At 67.1% G+C, this 14,304-nt stretch overlaps 1 protein-coding gene across 3 annotated transcripts; it reads left to right on the top strand.

The window, feature by feature from the left end:
- MXD4 (MAX dimerization protein 4) lies at positions 1–13,822 on the top strand. Of its 3 annotated transcripts, XR_006265639.1 has the most exons (7): positions 4–225; positions 317–416; positions 3,717–3,746; positions 9,228–9,342; positions 10,201–10,363; positions 10,538–11,176; positions 11,766–13,822. XR_006265639.1 is itself a non-coding variant. In XM_043447826.1 (6 exons), the coding sequence occupies exons 1-6, from the start codon at positions 162–164 to the stop codon at positions 10,693–10,695; spliced, it is 630 nt and encodes a 209-aa protein (XP_043303761.1). In that variant the 5' UTR covers positions 4–161; the 3' UTR covers positions 10,696–13,822. The 3 variants fall into 3 exon arrangements, 2 of the variants coding, with proteins under 2 accessions (XP_043303762.1, XP_043303761.1); XM_043447826.1 differs by having other exon boundaries at positions 10,538–13,822; XM_043447827.1 differs by lacking the exon at positions 3,717–3,746 and having other exon boundaries at positions 1–225; positions 10,538–13,822.
- Positions 13,823–14,304: the final 482 nt, after the last annotated feature.

Raw genomic sequence — 14,304 nt, forward strand, 5'->3', positions numbered from 1 at the left:
GGGCCTCGAGGCGGAGGGGTGGCGGCCGAGCACTCGGGGAGTCCGCGGGCGTCTGGGGAAGTGGGGCCGCCGGGCGCGCGGGGCGGGCGGCGAGCGGAGCCGGCCGGGCAGCGGCCGCCGCCGTCCCGGAGCGCGCACGCGGGGGGCGGGCAGGCGGGAGGATGGAGCTGAACTCCCTGCTGATCCTGCTGGAGGCGGCCGAGTACCTGGAGCGCAGGGACCGAGGTAGAGCCCCGCGCCCCTTTGTGCGGCCGGACCGCGGGCGGGCGGGCGGGGCCGGGGCCGGGGGCCCGCTGACCGCGCCGTCTGTCCGCAGAGGCCGAGCATGGCTACGCGTCGGTGCTGCCCTTCGACGGCGACTTCGCCAGGAAGAAAACAAAGGCGGCCGGCCTGGTGCGCAAGGCCCCGAACAACAGGTACCGCCTCCCGCGCGCGCGCGCGGTGTCCCCCGCCCCGGCCCGGGCCGCGGGGCTTTACGCCCCCCGCCCACCCCGGAGCGCGCTCCCCACCCTAGGCCCGACCCTGGCCCGCGCGGCCCGGCGGCCCGCCTGGAGGAGGAGGCGCCCGGGCCGCCGCAGCCCCGCCCGGCCGGCCGCGCCCGCCCCGTCGCCATCTTCCCCGCGGGCCGCGCCTCCTCGGCCTCTCGCGTAAACAGTGCCACGCGTACAGCGCCCGTCGCCCGGGGTCTCTTCCCGGGGCGGCTCTCCGCCCCAGGCTTGTTCTGGACTTTTCCGCGCGGGAAGAAAGTTGTCAGGGGCGCTGGCCGGTGCCCCCTGGGTCTGGGGAAACTGAGGTTCGGGGGGGAAGCAGCGTGGGCCCGCTGGCCCTGACCTCTGCCCCCCGCGGGCCGGTGGGTTGCATTTCCGCTAAGAGCCGAGCCCTGCTGCTGGGCCGAGTGCCCCCAGGCCCCCGGGATCTGCAGGCTGGAGGCCCTGCCCCGGGTCCCCGGGCCCTCACACGGTGCCCGCCGCTCCCACCCAGCTTCCTGACCCAAGTGAAACTCCAGCAATCACTGCCGGGGTCCCTGTCTTTTGGGTCAGAGGCCCTTTTCCTAAGGGGCCGGGAGGGGCTGCAGGCTGGTGTGCTGCAGGCTGGCCTGGGACCCGGGCTGAGGAAGCCCGAAAGCCCGGGTGCACGTGTCTGGGTGGGAGAGGGAACCCTCAGCGAGGGCCCCCGCAGGGATTCCACTCTCTGGCTGCCCTGGGGACCACAGCACACCTGGTGGTACCCAGCGGCCCATGTTGGTTCTGGCCCATGTCGCCAGGCCGGGAGCTGCACTTCCAGGGGGCTTGGGGGCCTCTTGGCAGAGGGTGCGGCTCATTCCTGTGGCCTGCTTGTTCTTGGGAAATAGAAAGGCTGGCACAGGGACCCATCTCCTGTGACGTCTTGGCGCCCTGGGCCTGGCAAGAAAGCGGTGGAGTCTCCATCTGCTCCGGCTGGACATGCCTCTGAGTCCCAGCCCCGGGTCCCCTGCTGGAGACCGTTTGGGGCAGGGGGTGTGCTGGTGGGGGGACAGCAGGGCCTCAGGCCTCCTTGGTGAGCCAGCTAGGCCCCTGCTGTTGGTTCCCACTGTCTCAAGCGCCCTGCCACCCATGGAAAACTTTGGACGGTGACTTTTCAGTCCTATGGCTCGGGTACCCAAAGCTGGTAACCAAGAACACGGCTAGGGCTCTCTCGCACGTGCTAGTTAATGGCCACCCAGCCCCATGAAGGAGATGTTATTTTTATCCCTGAGCTGAGGAAAGGGAGGCACAGGAGATTGAACCATTTGCTAGGGCCGCCCTCCCGTCTCCAGGGCTCCTGTTCCGAGGTGGGCCCTCTGCCCCCAGCGCTCTGCTGGGGTGGAGACCTCAAGGGCACTCAGGAGGGACCCAGAGGGTCTTCCGAGCCAGGGTGCACCTCCCTGCTGCTCCTCTGGGGGGAGCCCAGTGCTTTAGTCACCCCAGGGCTCCCAGGGCACCCCACGTGGCTGTCCTGGCCCAGCCGGGCATCGGGCGGCCCAGACCAGGGGCCAGGGTTCAGGGCAGAGGATGTAAAGGCCTGACTTGGCGAGGCAGCTGCATGCCTGCAAGGTCTGTGTCCCCCTTAGGTGGGGGAGGGGGTGGGCACAGAGGGGACCAGGACGAGGCCTGGGAGGTGGGGCAGAAGGGCAGTACGTGCTGGGGGAGACGGTGACCCCCACCACTGCCGGGGCTACAGGAAGGGGCATTGGTTCAGGAGGGGACTGGAGCTGGCCCCTGGTCAGGGATCAGGTCCTACAGGGAAGTGGGCACAAGAGTGCCTCCTTCGAGGGGTTAAAGGGGGGAGCCAGTGGTGATATCAGGGACCCACCTAGCAGGGCCCTAGACAGGCAGTCTCTGCCTTCCCCAGGCTGCTGTGATCCTGGGACCCAAGTGACAGTCTCCCCACAGGGCTCCACAAGTGTTGGGGACGAGGGGAGAGCTTCAGGAGGGCTCTGGCCCCTCTGTGTCCCCAGGCTGCCCGAGCAGTGCTGCTTCCATCCGTGAGGGTCAGGCCGCCAGGCCCCTCACCGAAGGACACTGGCCGCCCCTCACACCCCTTATGAGCGAGCAGACCCACAGATTCACGGCGCCGGGCTGCCGTCCAGGCCAGCAAGGAGCCTGACGGCTGTGCCCCCGCCCCGCCAGCCCTGGCAGAGTTTCGGAGGCGCCCTGCCCAGCCCATGTGACCAGCGAAGCCCTCGAGGCCCTGGAACGTGGAGGTTTTGAGGCTCCACAGGGCCGCCCGGGAGCCAGCTGCCCGGGTGGGAGGAAAGGAGGCCTTGGGCCCGTGGGGCTGTGCTGGGACGCCGCGCCATGGCAGATGGCAGAGGCAGGCTGGACGGGCGAGCCCACGGGGTCGGGATGGGAGACACCTGACCCTGGGATCCCGGAGCGGAGGGCGAGGGTGGGCGGGCGGAGGTGGCAGGGCTCCGGGAGGGAGTGGGGTGTGGGCCTGGGGCCCGTCTGGGTGCGTTCCGAGGTGGCCTGGGTCCTCTGCCACAGCCCTGCCCTTTCTGGTGCTCGGACTCTGCTTCCATCCAAAAGTGGCAGGGTTTGGGCAGCAGTGGGGGCTGCCGGCCCCAGAGAGGCCGGTCCTCCCAGGCCTCAGCCCCGCAGGGAAGCAGTGAAGCAGAGGGTTGGCCCAGAAGCACCCGTGTCTCAGAGGCTGCCTTCTGGGCTGATGCCCCCTGGCCCGGGACCACTCTGCTCGCCAGGCATCCCCGTGGGAATGGCAAGCTGCAGGCCTGTGGCTGTGTGAGCCGGATGGGGTGGGGTGGTGCCCTGGCTGGTGACACTGGGCTGGGGTGCTCGGGCACCGGGAGCACAGAGGCCAAGCCTGGGGACCTGAGCGGCTTGGCCTCTGTGCTCCCGGTGCCCCGCTGGCCTCGGGGAGTGGGCAGCTGAAGATGCAGATGGCTTGGTGCCCAGCCGCCTTGGGAGCGGAGGGTGGTCAGTCCCAGGGCCGGCTCCTGCTGCTCCGCGGGCCTGGCCCACCGCTCTGGAAGGGGCCCAAGCCCTCCTGCTGGCTGGGCACCCTGGACATGGTGGCACCCCTCTGTCTCTTGGTCACCAGGGGCGAGGTGCCCCAGCTTCCGGTCAGCCGTTGCTCACCACCCGTGCCGTCTGCAAGGTCTCTGGACCCCCGGGCGGCCTGAGCCCCCGTGCCCTGGCGGTGGGCGGCGAAGTGAGCTCTGTCTTTGTTTCTCCACACAGGTCCTCACACAATGAACTAGAAAAGCACAGGTAAGCGGTCTTTCCCCTCACCCCCCCGTGTGAGCCTCCTGGCTCGTCACACCTGCCCTTCTGCCCAGGGGTGTTGCAGCCAGCCCTCACCCCCTCTCCCTGCCTTTGCCTCCCGGCCTGGCTCAGCACACTGCCGGGCGGGCCCTTGTCCGGGGAGTGCAGGCGGCTGGGCTCCTGGGTTCTGCTAAGCCAGACAGCGGGGCTGGAGCTCCAGGCACTCCCTGCCCTTGGGATCTCTGCCTGGGGGTGCAGAAGCAGGGGTCTGTGTGCAGGTTCAGGGACTTCGGGCGGGGCCCCATGTGTCAGTCAGGGCCGGCTCCCTGGAGGAGGAGCCCATCTGTTTCGGGGTAACTGAACCCTTCTGGGAGCAGCTCCTTTAGCCTTTAGGATGCTGGCCTCCTACCGGGAAGGTTCAGCCCTCTCGGTCTGGAGGCCCCAGCCCTGGGGCCCTGACTTCCAAGGAGTTCTGAGTGGTCTTGTCCACAGGCGGTGGGGTGGGCATCCAGGGCTTGGCTACGTGGGCCTGGTGGGAAGCTCTGCTTCCAGCAGGATCCGGTGGAGACCTGCTTCATGCCCACCTGCTGACCACCGAACCGGGCCCTCTCTGGTCCTCCTCTGAGGAGCGTCGGGCCTGTGGTGAGAAGGGTAGCACGGTGGCCCGGAGGGGCTGCTCCCCCCAGCCCCGATGCACCCCAGGGCCCTGTGCCCTCTGCTGGCCCTCCGTCCCCTGGCTGGCCCCAGCCTGCAGGCCGCCCTCTGCAGGGGGAGCAGGCCTGGCCAGGCTCGGCCTCTGGGACAGGTGTCCTTGTGACCGACCCCAGCAGTACTGACGGGGAGCTGTGGGTGCGTCCAGGAGCCCCAAGGCCGGGACCAGGGGTGACTCCCCCGGGATGTGAGCGGTAGTTTTCTCCTGACCTTGGCTCCCGTCTTCGGATGGGCCGGTTCTTCCCTGCTCTCTTGGCCTGGAGTGGGGTGGGGACTGGGGGTCTGCACGCGAGATGGACGGTTGCAGCTTGCCCCAGAGCTTGGCCGGCTCTGTGTGTTCCCACCCCCACGCCTACACCCACGGCAGCGCCAGCTTCCGCCCCCCTGGGATCGGGGCCTCTGCTGGGCGGGCGCTGAGTGGGGACAGGACGCCGTGTTCTCTGGAGGAGCCGCGCTTCCTGGACCGCTCCTGTGCGTTTGGGGGGTTCCTGAGAGAGCCATCCTGGCCCTGGGTTGCTCCCTGGCCAGGGGAGTCGGCCAGGCTCAACCGGGGCCCTGGAGCCTGGGCCGGCAGGTGGGGGTGCCCTGGGGAAGGCTCCCCGGGGTGGTACCTGGGGAACGGCCCCCCAGCGCAGACGGGGCGGGGGGGTGATGATGCAGGAGGGCAAGTGTCGAGGACACTACGGCAGGGGGAGGAGGAGGCGGGGGATGAGGGCTGGCCTTTGACCCCTGCAGCCGCCTCTTGACCCTGGCCTTGGGCTCAGCCTCCTTCTCCCAGAGCCAGTCCTGAGGCTGGGCCTTGGGGGGGCCCTTTTGAGACAGGGGTGGAGGTGGTGGGCGGCCTGGGGTCTCCATGTACCCACCCCCCACCCCAGCCCAGTGCAGGGACCTCTGTTCCTGGCCGGCCCGGAGGCAGGCATGGTCAGCTCTGAGGAGCCCAGGGTCCTGGAGCTGGGGACCCTGTCGGGGACCTCAGCCGTGGCTCGGCCTGTGGCTGCCTGGGGCTGGTGCCGGATGCGCCTGGCTGCTGGCCACAGGAAGGGCCGCCTGCTGTCCCGGGGAAGGCAGGAAGCATCTGGGGGTCACCTTCCCTGGATGCTGGCTTCCCTGGAGGTGTGCCACCTTGGGCTGCTGGGCTTCCCCTTCCCATGCCTCTGAGCGGGCGGCCCCCCAGCCCACCCAGCCTGCCCTGCTCCTCCTCCGTCCTCCCCGCAGAGACGGCCGCTCCAGCCAGTCCTCCCGGGCCAGTGCTCAGCTCCTGACCCCGGTGACGGTGGGCCGCGACGGCTGTGTTCCCTGGCACCTGTGGCTCAGCTCCAGGCTTTCGCTTTTGTAGGGGAGAGGCTGTCCTCGGCACCCCACGGTGGGGCAGTCCCCACCACAAAGGCCAGCCCGGGGCCCTCGGTGGAGCCCTGCCCGCCTCTGTCTCCCCAGCATGGACGTGGTTATTCGGCTCCTACGTATGGGTCCCTGCACGGGAGGTGTGCAGGGCAGCTGCCCCGTCTGCCTGGTGCAGCCCTGCCAGGCCTCGCCCCCTCACAGCAGTCAGTACAGGGGGGCCGGGTGGAAGCGGGCTGCCTCGCCCCCCATCTCAGCCGCCAGGGGTCTGTGGGTCACTGTTGGCGTCACCCCTTCCCTGGAGCCAGGTCTGGGGCTCTTCAGAGCGCGGCTGCCCTGCCCTTTGGGCCTGGGGCGCCTGGCACGGCAGCTCATCGCCAAGGAGCGGGGCTTCCGGAGACAAGGAGGGCCCGCATTGGGGGCCGGGCTGTAGCCAGTCGCCCGGGCAGGAGCTGCCATTAGCAGTCGTGCGGGTCTGCCCTCCGGTCCACACGGGGCTCCTGCAGGAAGTGGCGGGTGTTCAGAGCTCCCAGGAATGCCGGGTGTAGCCGCGGGGCGCTGGCGGAGGGCCTGGTGCTGTAGCAGCTCCGGAGGAGGGCTGGGCAGAGCCCATTGCTGCCCAGCTCTTTGGCACACCCCTCTGGCTCTGAGAGGTCGGGGGAGGCCTGCTCCCCACTGCCGGCCCTGTGGCCCAGCCGGATCTCCCCGCCTAGGGGCTGGCTGGGCAGCTTATCCTGAGCTGAGCATGGCACGGCTGTAGCCAGCAGCTTCTCCTTGTCTCTTGAGAAGCTGCTGCTTTCTGACTTCTCAGGAACACTGTTCACGGATGTCGTGGGCAAGCATGGACCCCCCCCCCAGCCCCCACGCCCCACCCCAGGGGCAGCGTCCTGGGCAGCTGGGCGCGGAGCCTGCCGTCCTCTTCCGCGTGGTCCTCAGGGATGGGAGCAGAACCTTGCCACCCGCTATTTCCTAACTTGACTTTTCCCGCATCGCCCGCGCGCGCTGTCCGCCTGAGTCCGTGCGGTGTCTCGGCCGGGTGCGCACGGGGTTCTTAGTGACGGCTCTCCAGGAAGCGCAGACGGTACTGCCGTGGGGTCGGGTCGGGTCTTGTGGGTCTGTAGGTGGAGATGGATTCACGGGGCCAAGATGCTAGACTTAGAAATGCCAGTTGAGGGTTGAGCCGCCTTGGTGGCCCTTCAGAACTGCCATCCCACCAAGGAGGGTGTGAGTGCCCTCTGGGCAGCCCAACAGCGAGTCACACCTTTTCTGTTTCAGCCCAAATCAGCATCTCCTGGGCGAGTTCTCCTTTCCTAGGTTGCAGTGAGATGGTGTCGGTTTTGTGTTAGGTTAGCCGTTCGTGTTCTGCAACTTGCCTGTTTGTGTCCTTTGCCTGTTTTCCCATGAAGGTACTCCTTTTTTTATCTTTGATGTGTGCGAGCTGAAAATGTCACGAATATTCATCGTTTGTCTTTTATGTGTATTGCAGATATTTTCCTGCTGTTGTTTGTCTTTTACCTGTGTTTATTCTTCCTTGTACAAATGTGTCTTTTCCTGATTGTAAAAGTAATATGTGGGCTTTTAGCATAGAGAACCTGGAAAATAGAAAAGAACGCACAAAGCCAAAGCAATAAATGTTGCCAACCACGTCACGTGGAGACGCGTGCTTCCTGCTCTTCATTGTGTCCTGTGGAGTCTCTCGTGTGTGCTCACTGCTTTATTTTTTGACTGTTCCTTGGGTCACCTGTCACTGCTCTGTCTGCTGACACGTCCACTCTGGTCATGGTGTGGAAATGTGGAGTACCCTGAGATAACGAGGTGGTGGAACATGGGGGGTCCTTTTTACTCATTTGTTTTCCTTTTGATTTGCATCTTCTGGTTTTCCACAAAAGATCACGTACCGCGTGTGTACCCAGATGGTGGATTATGAGCATTGCCATTTGCCTGAGTGGACGGGGAGCCCCACTCGTGAGCTGGCTGCAGGTGGCAGGTCGGGGGGCCCCAGGGGTCTCTGACTGCGAGCCGTGTGCTCGCGCACGAAGCTGTTCACTGGGGCCCTGAGGCTGCCGGGCTGTGAGCCCACTGCGGGCCCCTCTCACGGCCCTGGTGCCCATGGCCCTGCTCGGGGCGGCCTGGGGTCTGAGCGCAGCCTCAGTCTCGTGTTCTGGACGTTCTAAGGTCAAACTCAAGTTTACTTGTAGAACTCTGGGCCCCGCTGCCCGGGGCTGGGGTGCCAGCTGGCAAGGGGCCGGTCTGCAGGACGGTGCGGCGTGGACGTGGGTGGCTGGCCCTGGCAGCTGGGTCGGCCCTGCCCCCCATCGGATGGGGCTGTTATCACAGCGGGGGGGGGTGTGTGGCTCCTGCGCCCTCCGTCTCTGCACTTCGGGAGCCCCCTCTGTCCGAGGGACGTGGCCATCGCGGCCCGCTTTCCTTCCAGACACTGAGGGAGGCTGGCTTTGGAACGAGGGGGGTGGAAGGTGGAGCTGCCCGGGTTGGCACCTGAGGTGGGGGGTGTGCGCGCTGGCTCTGCTGATGGTGGGGCAGCGGGGTGGCAGAGCCCGGCCGGGGGTGGGGGTGCCTGCCCTCATCCCTCTCCTGAGAGCGTCAGCTGAACAGACAGCTTGGTTTAGAAACCACTTGGGCGGCCTGCATGGGCTCTGGTGGGCATGTGGACGTAGCAGAGGCCCCTGGCCATCAGCGTGCTTTGAGGGTGAGCCTGGCCACCCATCCCCGATGAGCGGAGCTGGGGAAGAAGGGCGCTTCCAGGTCACAGCTCCTCGCCCGAGGCCCTGACCTGAGCAGATGCTGTTGGGTCTTAGGGTTTCGTGGGGAGACTGCGTTCACCTGCATGGACACGGGGACAGGATCTAGAGCGAGGCAGTTTCTGAGGGGGTCCCAGACGCGGGTGCGGGGCTTGTCTGCGGCCTTCCCTGACTTGGATGGACTCACATTTCCATGGTGACAAGAGTGCCCAGAGAGCACCCTGCGCTTGGCGAGGCGGGGGGTGGAAAGCTCGTTGGGGGTGTCTTGGACCTCTGCACCCCGGGAAGCCTGACCGGCGGCCTTGTTTCTCCTCCTCCAAGTTGTCCCCCCAAGGCTTCTGGACCCCATTGTGGAGGGAGGGGACGGCGGGGGAACCAGGGCTCTCGGAGCCTGGCGGCATCACTCGCAGCCCCAGAAGCTGTGCTGGCCACACAGGCCTAGCCTCAGGGCCTGTTCCTCTCCTGGGGCTTCTGGCGGGCTGTGGGGGGGCTGGGGGCGCTGCCAGTCGGGCTGGGAGGGGCGCCTGGGAGCAGCCCTGGGCAGGCAGGTCCGTGCGGGAGTCTGCTGGCCCTGCGCCCCCCACGCCCCCCACACCCCCTGAGCTTTCAATCTGCTCCGCTGACCTGCCCCAGGGGCCAAGCCGCCTCGGCCTGACCATCGTGTCTTTGGCTCTTTCAGACGAGCCAAACTCCGGCTCTACCTGGAGCAGCTCAAGCAGCTAGTGCCCCTGGGCCCGGACAGCACCCGCCATACCACACTGAGCCTCCTGAAGCGCGCCAAGATGCACATCAAGGTGAGCAGGTGCCCGTCGCGGCCCCACCGCCCTGGGGGGACCCCGGGGCCCGAGGATGGGCTGCGGGCCGCCCAGCAGGGGCTCCGCAGGGGCCCGCGGTCTCTGGTGGGTGAGGGGCTCGGCCGCAGCGGGGGCAGGTTGGATTCTGTGGGCTGTCGGGAGGGGGGGTGGGCTGTAGATCGCCCCCCAAGGCCCTGGCATCGGGGGAGGCTCTGGGCGGGCATAGGGGTTGGTTTCCAGGAGCTAGCAGTGGGGTGTGGGCTGAGTGAGATGTTGCCAGGGGCTGGCTCTCGAGGCCTTAGGACTGAGGGATGGGTTTGGGGAGCCACCAGGGTGGGTTTAGCCCTCCCGCAGGGCTCCCCCGGACAGGGTCTTGACGGGACTCAGCTGGTGCCCTGGGGCCCTCATGGAGAGGCCGCGGCTCTGTGCCCTGGGAGGCGTGCAGAGGGCGGGCAGGGAGGCGGCCGCCGGATTGTGCAGGCAGAGTGTCATCTGAGTTGGAGTGCCAGGCCGGGGCTGGGTGGCGCTGTCCCGGGCTCCAGGACCACTCGTGACTTGGTTTGGTCAAGCTGGCTGGTGGCTGTGGGCCTTCTGGGGGCGGACAGCAGATGGTCAGCACAGGGCAGGGGGAGAGCGGAGAGGAGGGGTGCCTCAGGCCTTTGGGTCCCGCCCAGTGTGGGGGCCCTGGGGTCCTGGTGTGTGTGTGGGGGGCACACCCCCCTGGGCTCATAAAGTGCCCCCCCCCCACTCCCCAGAAACTGAAGGTGGTCAGCAGAGGCAGAGCACAGGGCTGGGGGGCGGGGGTAGGGTGCACCCCCCACCCCCCGGCTCACAGCTCTGTGCCCCCCCCCCCACCAGAAACTGGAGGAGCAGGATCGGCGGGCGCTGAGCATCAAGGAGCAGCTGCAGCGGGAGCATCGCTTCCTGAAGCGGCGCCTGGAGCAGCTGTCGGCACAGAGCCTGGAGCGCGTGCGCACCGACAGCACGGGCTCCGCAGTCTCCACCGATGACTCGGAGCAAGGTGGGCCTCGGGGTGGGGGGCTGGCCTGCTGGCAGCCGTGGGGTGGGGCAGCGCTTGCTCGAGGTGTGGCCCCAGGGACGGGATGAGGAAGCTAGGCCGGGTGCCCCGAGGGCCAGGGGCAGTGGGGGGCCCTTCGGGGGCCCGGCGCTGACCCGCCCCATCCGTTCTCCACAGAAGTGGACGTCGAGGGCATGGAGTTTGGCCCCGGCGAGCTGGACAGTGTGGGCAGCAGCAGTGACGTGGACGACCACTACAGCCTGCGGGGCAGCGGCTGCAGCCACGGCAGCTTCGGGCCCCCGTGCCGGCGGCCTGGCCGCCCCGGCCTCTCGTAGGCGCTGCCCTCTCCGCTCCTCGGCCCGCCCGCCTGCCTGCCTGGCCGAGCGCGTCGACCCTCCGGTCCTTGAAGCCTCTCCACGGGCCCACTGCTGTGCCATTCTGGAAGCTCCGCCGCCGCCCGGGCTGCCCGCCTGCCGGTCAGGGCCCACCGCGCCGCCCGCTCCTCCCACCCGGGCAGGGACCCCTTCGGGAGGCGGGGCCCAGCTCCCACATACGGGAGCCCAGCATAGCCGCGCACCGCGTGTTCTCAGATACCCAATCATTCCAGAAGTATTAAATGTCATTGCTGCAAACCTCGGCGGGCGCCGTGTGAGGGGCTTAATGACCACCACGGGGAGCTCAGACCCTAACCCCGGATCCCAGGAGAAAGGAGTGGACCGAGGAAGGAAGGCGTGGCTCTCCGTCCATCCGTCCATCTGTTGGTCCACGTAGGCTCCTGAGGCGTGGACGGAGGGATCCGTGAAGGGCGGGACTCGGGTGAGCACCCTGGGACCGGTGGGTGGACGGCAGCCTTTGCACCTGCAGGTGTCAGGAGCCAGGGCTGGGCTTCCGGGGGGGCTGCCAGGCTACCCCACCCTGACTTGGGCGGCTTCTGCTCTGTTCTTAGGTCCCTCAGATGTGCACACGCACGCACCTAGGCACACACGCCTGCTCACACACACATGCACACATGCAGACAGGTGGTCACTGGACCCAGAGGGCACACGTCCTGGGGCCTTCAGGGGTCAGTTGGGCACATGCCGGCCCCTGGCCTGTGCCTGGTCCCCCCTCCCACCCCCAGCCCACCTGCCCAGACTGCACAGGGCAGGCACCCCTCCCAGCGGGGGCTGGGGGTTGAAACCACAGGGTCCTCAGAGGCTCTCTCACCTCCCTGTAAAACAACACCAAGCAAAAAGTTGCTGCGCATCCCAGCAGTCCAGAACAGGGCTCCCGGGAGAGCAGCTGTCCCCCCAAAACACAGGAGAAACATTTTTAAAGATAGAGCGCTCTGCCGACTCGGACTCGGCCGCTGTCGCTGTGTGCCGCCTATTTCCTGTACGAGATTTTTTCTACTCTATTTTCCTAGCCGTTTTCGCGTCCTTGTTTGCTGAGGGGTGGGAGCGACCCAGCGTCTCAGGGACTCGTCTGTCACTCGTCTGTCAGCGTCGTCCGCGTGTGCCTTGTGTCCCGTGTCTGGCCCCACCCCGACCGCCACCACCAGCATCTCCCACGTGGCTCACGGGACGCCCCCAGGTGCCCTCCTGGCCCTCTCCCCACAGCCAAGCCCCCTGGGAGCGAGTCGGCCAGGCCAGGTCGGCCTGGGGGGGCTGTGCGGTGGCAGGGTTCTGCTCTGTCCCCTGGTGGGAGGGGCCGTGACCTGTGGTCCTCCTGACCCCCCCGCTGCACAGTCTGACCCCCTAGGGTGGGGGGGGGGGGCGCTAACCCGAAAAGTAGGTTCCTTCCTGCACTCAGCTTGAAGCCTCCCTTCTCCCCACCCTGAGCAAGGACTCCGGATGTCAGACACTGGCAGCTTCTGAAGACAAACGTTCACCCTGGGTGAACAGGCCTGGGCATTAGGAGCCTTCTCCTGGCCTTTTGTCCCCAAGGCATCGTCCCCGGGGACCACACAGCAATATTTTGGTGGGGGTGCTGTGGGCCGACTCAGAGTAGCGTCTGCCCCTCTGTCTGGTGCGTTGTAGCCAATTTCCAGATTGCGACGGGGAAGGGGTGGGGAACTTGCGTCTACCTTCTGTCGCGCCAATGGCCACCCCAGGAGGGTGGCTTGCTGAGGCACAAAGGGGTCCCAGGAGATGACTCTGGCGCAGAACCTGCCCTCCAGGGGCCTGGGAGGGCGGTGGGGAGCAGGCTTGAGGCAGGGACGGTGCAGGCGGCTGGGGAGACTGCTGCATGTTGTGGCGGCTGCAAGGCAAACTGCGCTGTTGGTACCTCCTTCCAGCTCCTCTGGGGCCCAGCATGGCCAGAGGGGCTTCTCCCATCTGCCTGAGCTCGTTCACTGCGTGTTCCTTGCAAGGACCCCACAGCCTTGGAGCAGGGCAGGATCACCCACAGTTAAGAGCCTTCCTTAGGACATGCAACTGCAGGCCCCTGGGGAGCTCTGTGTTCTGAATTCTAGAGCATCAATTCTCCAGCCACCCCCATCCTCACCCCCAACCCCCGGGAGAGGTTCTCCTCTGGCCTGCAGAGTTCTCCTCAGCTGACCTTCCTGGCTGGGAGATGCTCAGCCTGTGACTTTGCAGGCCATGGTTCCCCTGTGGACTGGGGAGGGGGCGGGCAGGTTGGTCTCACTAGCCACCCAGGGATGCTGGGGCCCCAAATTTCTCTCCTCACCACCGGCAGTGAGGTCTGTTCCCAAGACGTGGCTGGAGCCGCTCACGTGCCCACCCCCTCCCCCAGCCACCTGCACTGGTGGCCAGGGGGACCAGAGGGTCGTTAAGAGCAAACCTGAGTGTCATGGGGTCTGTAGAAAGCAACCAGGACCAGAACAGGGCCCCGGGGGGGGGGGGGGTTGGGCTGCACCTTCCCTCATGTGCCCTCACGCCCACGTGGCTCTTGGTGGCCGAGATCCTGGAAGCCCGAGCTTGGGTTTGGGTCCACACCCTCACGGTGTGAGGCAGCCCCCAGGCCTCAGCACAGGCCCCGCTGGCTGGGGAGGCCAGAGGAAGGCACCCCGCTCCGTGCAGCCCTGGCCCTCCCCACGCAGGGCGGGCCTCCGAAGCACAGCGCCCGAGCTCGCTTTCCTGGTGATGGGGCCGTGCGCCCGGCCATGGTCCTGAAGGCCCCCACCTTCTGTGAGGCTCCGGGTGACCCCATGTGCTGGGTGAGGCAGGTTTCCCCCACTCTCCCACCGCCGTCTCTCGCAGGGCCAGCTCACCTGGGCCATCCCCACTGCATGCACGCAGGACTCTGACCCCACACCTCTCCAGCCATGTCTTGGACACAGGGCAGGTTCCGCACCAGAGTCAGGGGTCGGGGGGTGCCGCCCAGGGGGCCTGGTGCTGGCCGGGTGGGCATGTAACAAGATCTTCGCTGGAAAGAGAGGGCTGCCCCCCCAGCCTGTTCACCGGGAGGGACTGTGCTGTACCGTTCTGTCTTTGTAATATAAATACAGATTTTTATACCTCACCTCTCTGTCTTCCCGTTCTTTCCATCCCTGTGTTGGGCTTCCCTCCCCTCAGCCCATTGGGCGGCCTCGGTGGTCCTCACCACTGTATTGGGAGCCTTGGCTTTCTGGGAGACCCTGCAGACCACGGGCCTCCCCTTCCTAGGAGCCGGCTGCCGGCACCCCAATATCAGAGCTGCCTGCCTGGACATCCCCTGGAGATGAAGGTGGGGTCGAGGTGGAAGCCATCCCCCTGCCATCCTGGGTCTCTTTGCCAGGCGGGAGGTCTTGCTGCCAGCCTGACTTGGCCCCTGGGGCTGGGTCACGACCCCGAGGACAGCGGGGCCCTCAGGGTGTCCCGGGCCGGCCCGCTGAGCTTTGCCGGAGCCTCAGCCGCCTCCATGTCAAGCGCCCCTCGTGCACAGCGGCCACTGGCTCTCAGGGCAGCCCTGGGAGAAGCCCTGGAACCCAGCCTCGGTGTCCCTGGAACGCCCTGCTGTGCAGG

Source organism: Cervus canadensis, chromosome 26 (genome assembly GCF_019320065.1).
Source record: "Cervus canadensis isolate Bull #8, Minnesota chromosome 26, ASM1932006v1, whole genome shotgun sequence".
Taxonomy (NCBI): domain Eukaryota; kingdom Metazoa; phylum Chordata; class Mammalia; order Artiodactyla; family Cervidae; genus Cervus; species Cervus canadensis.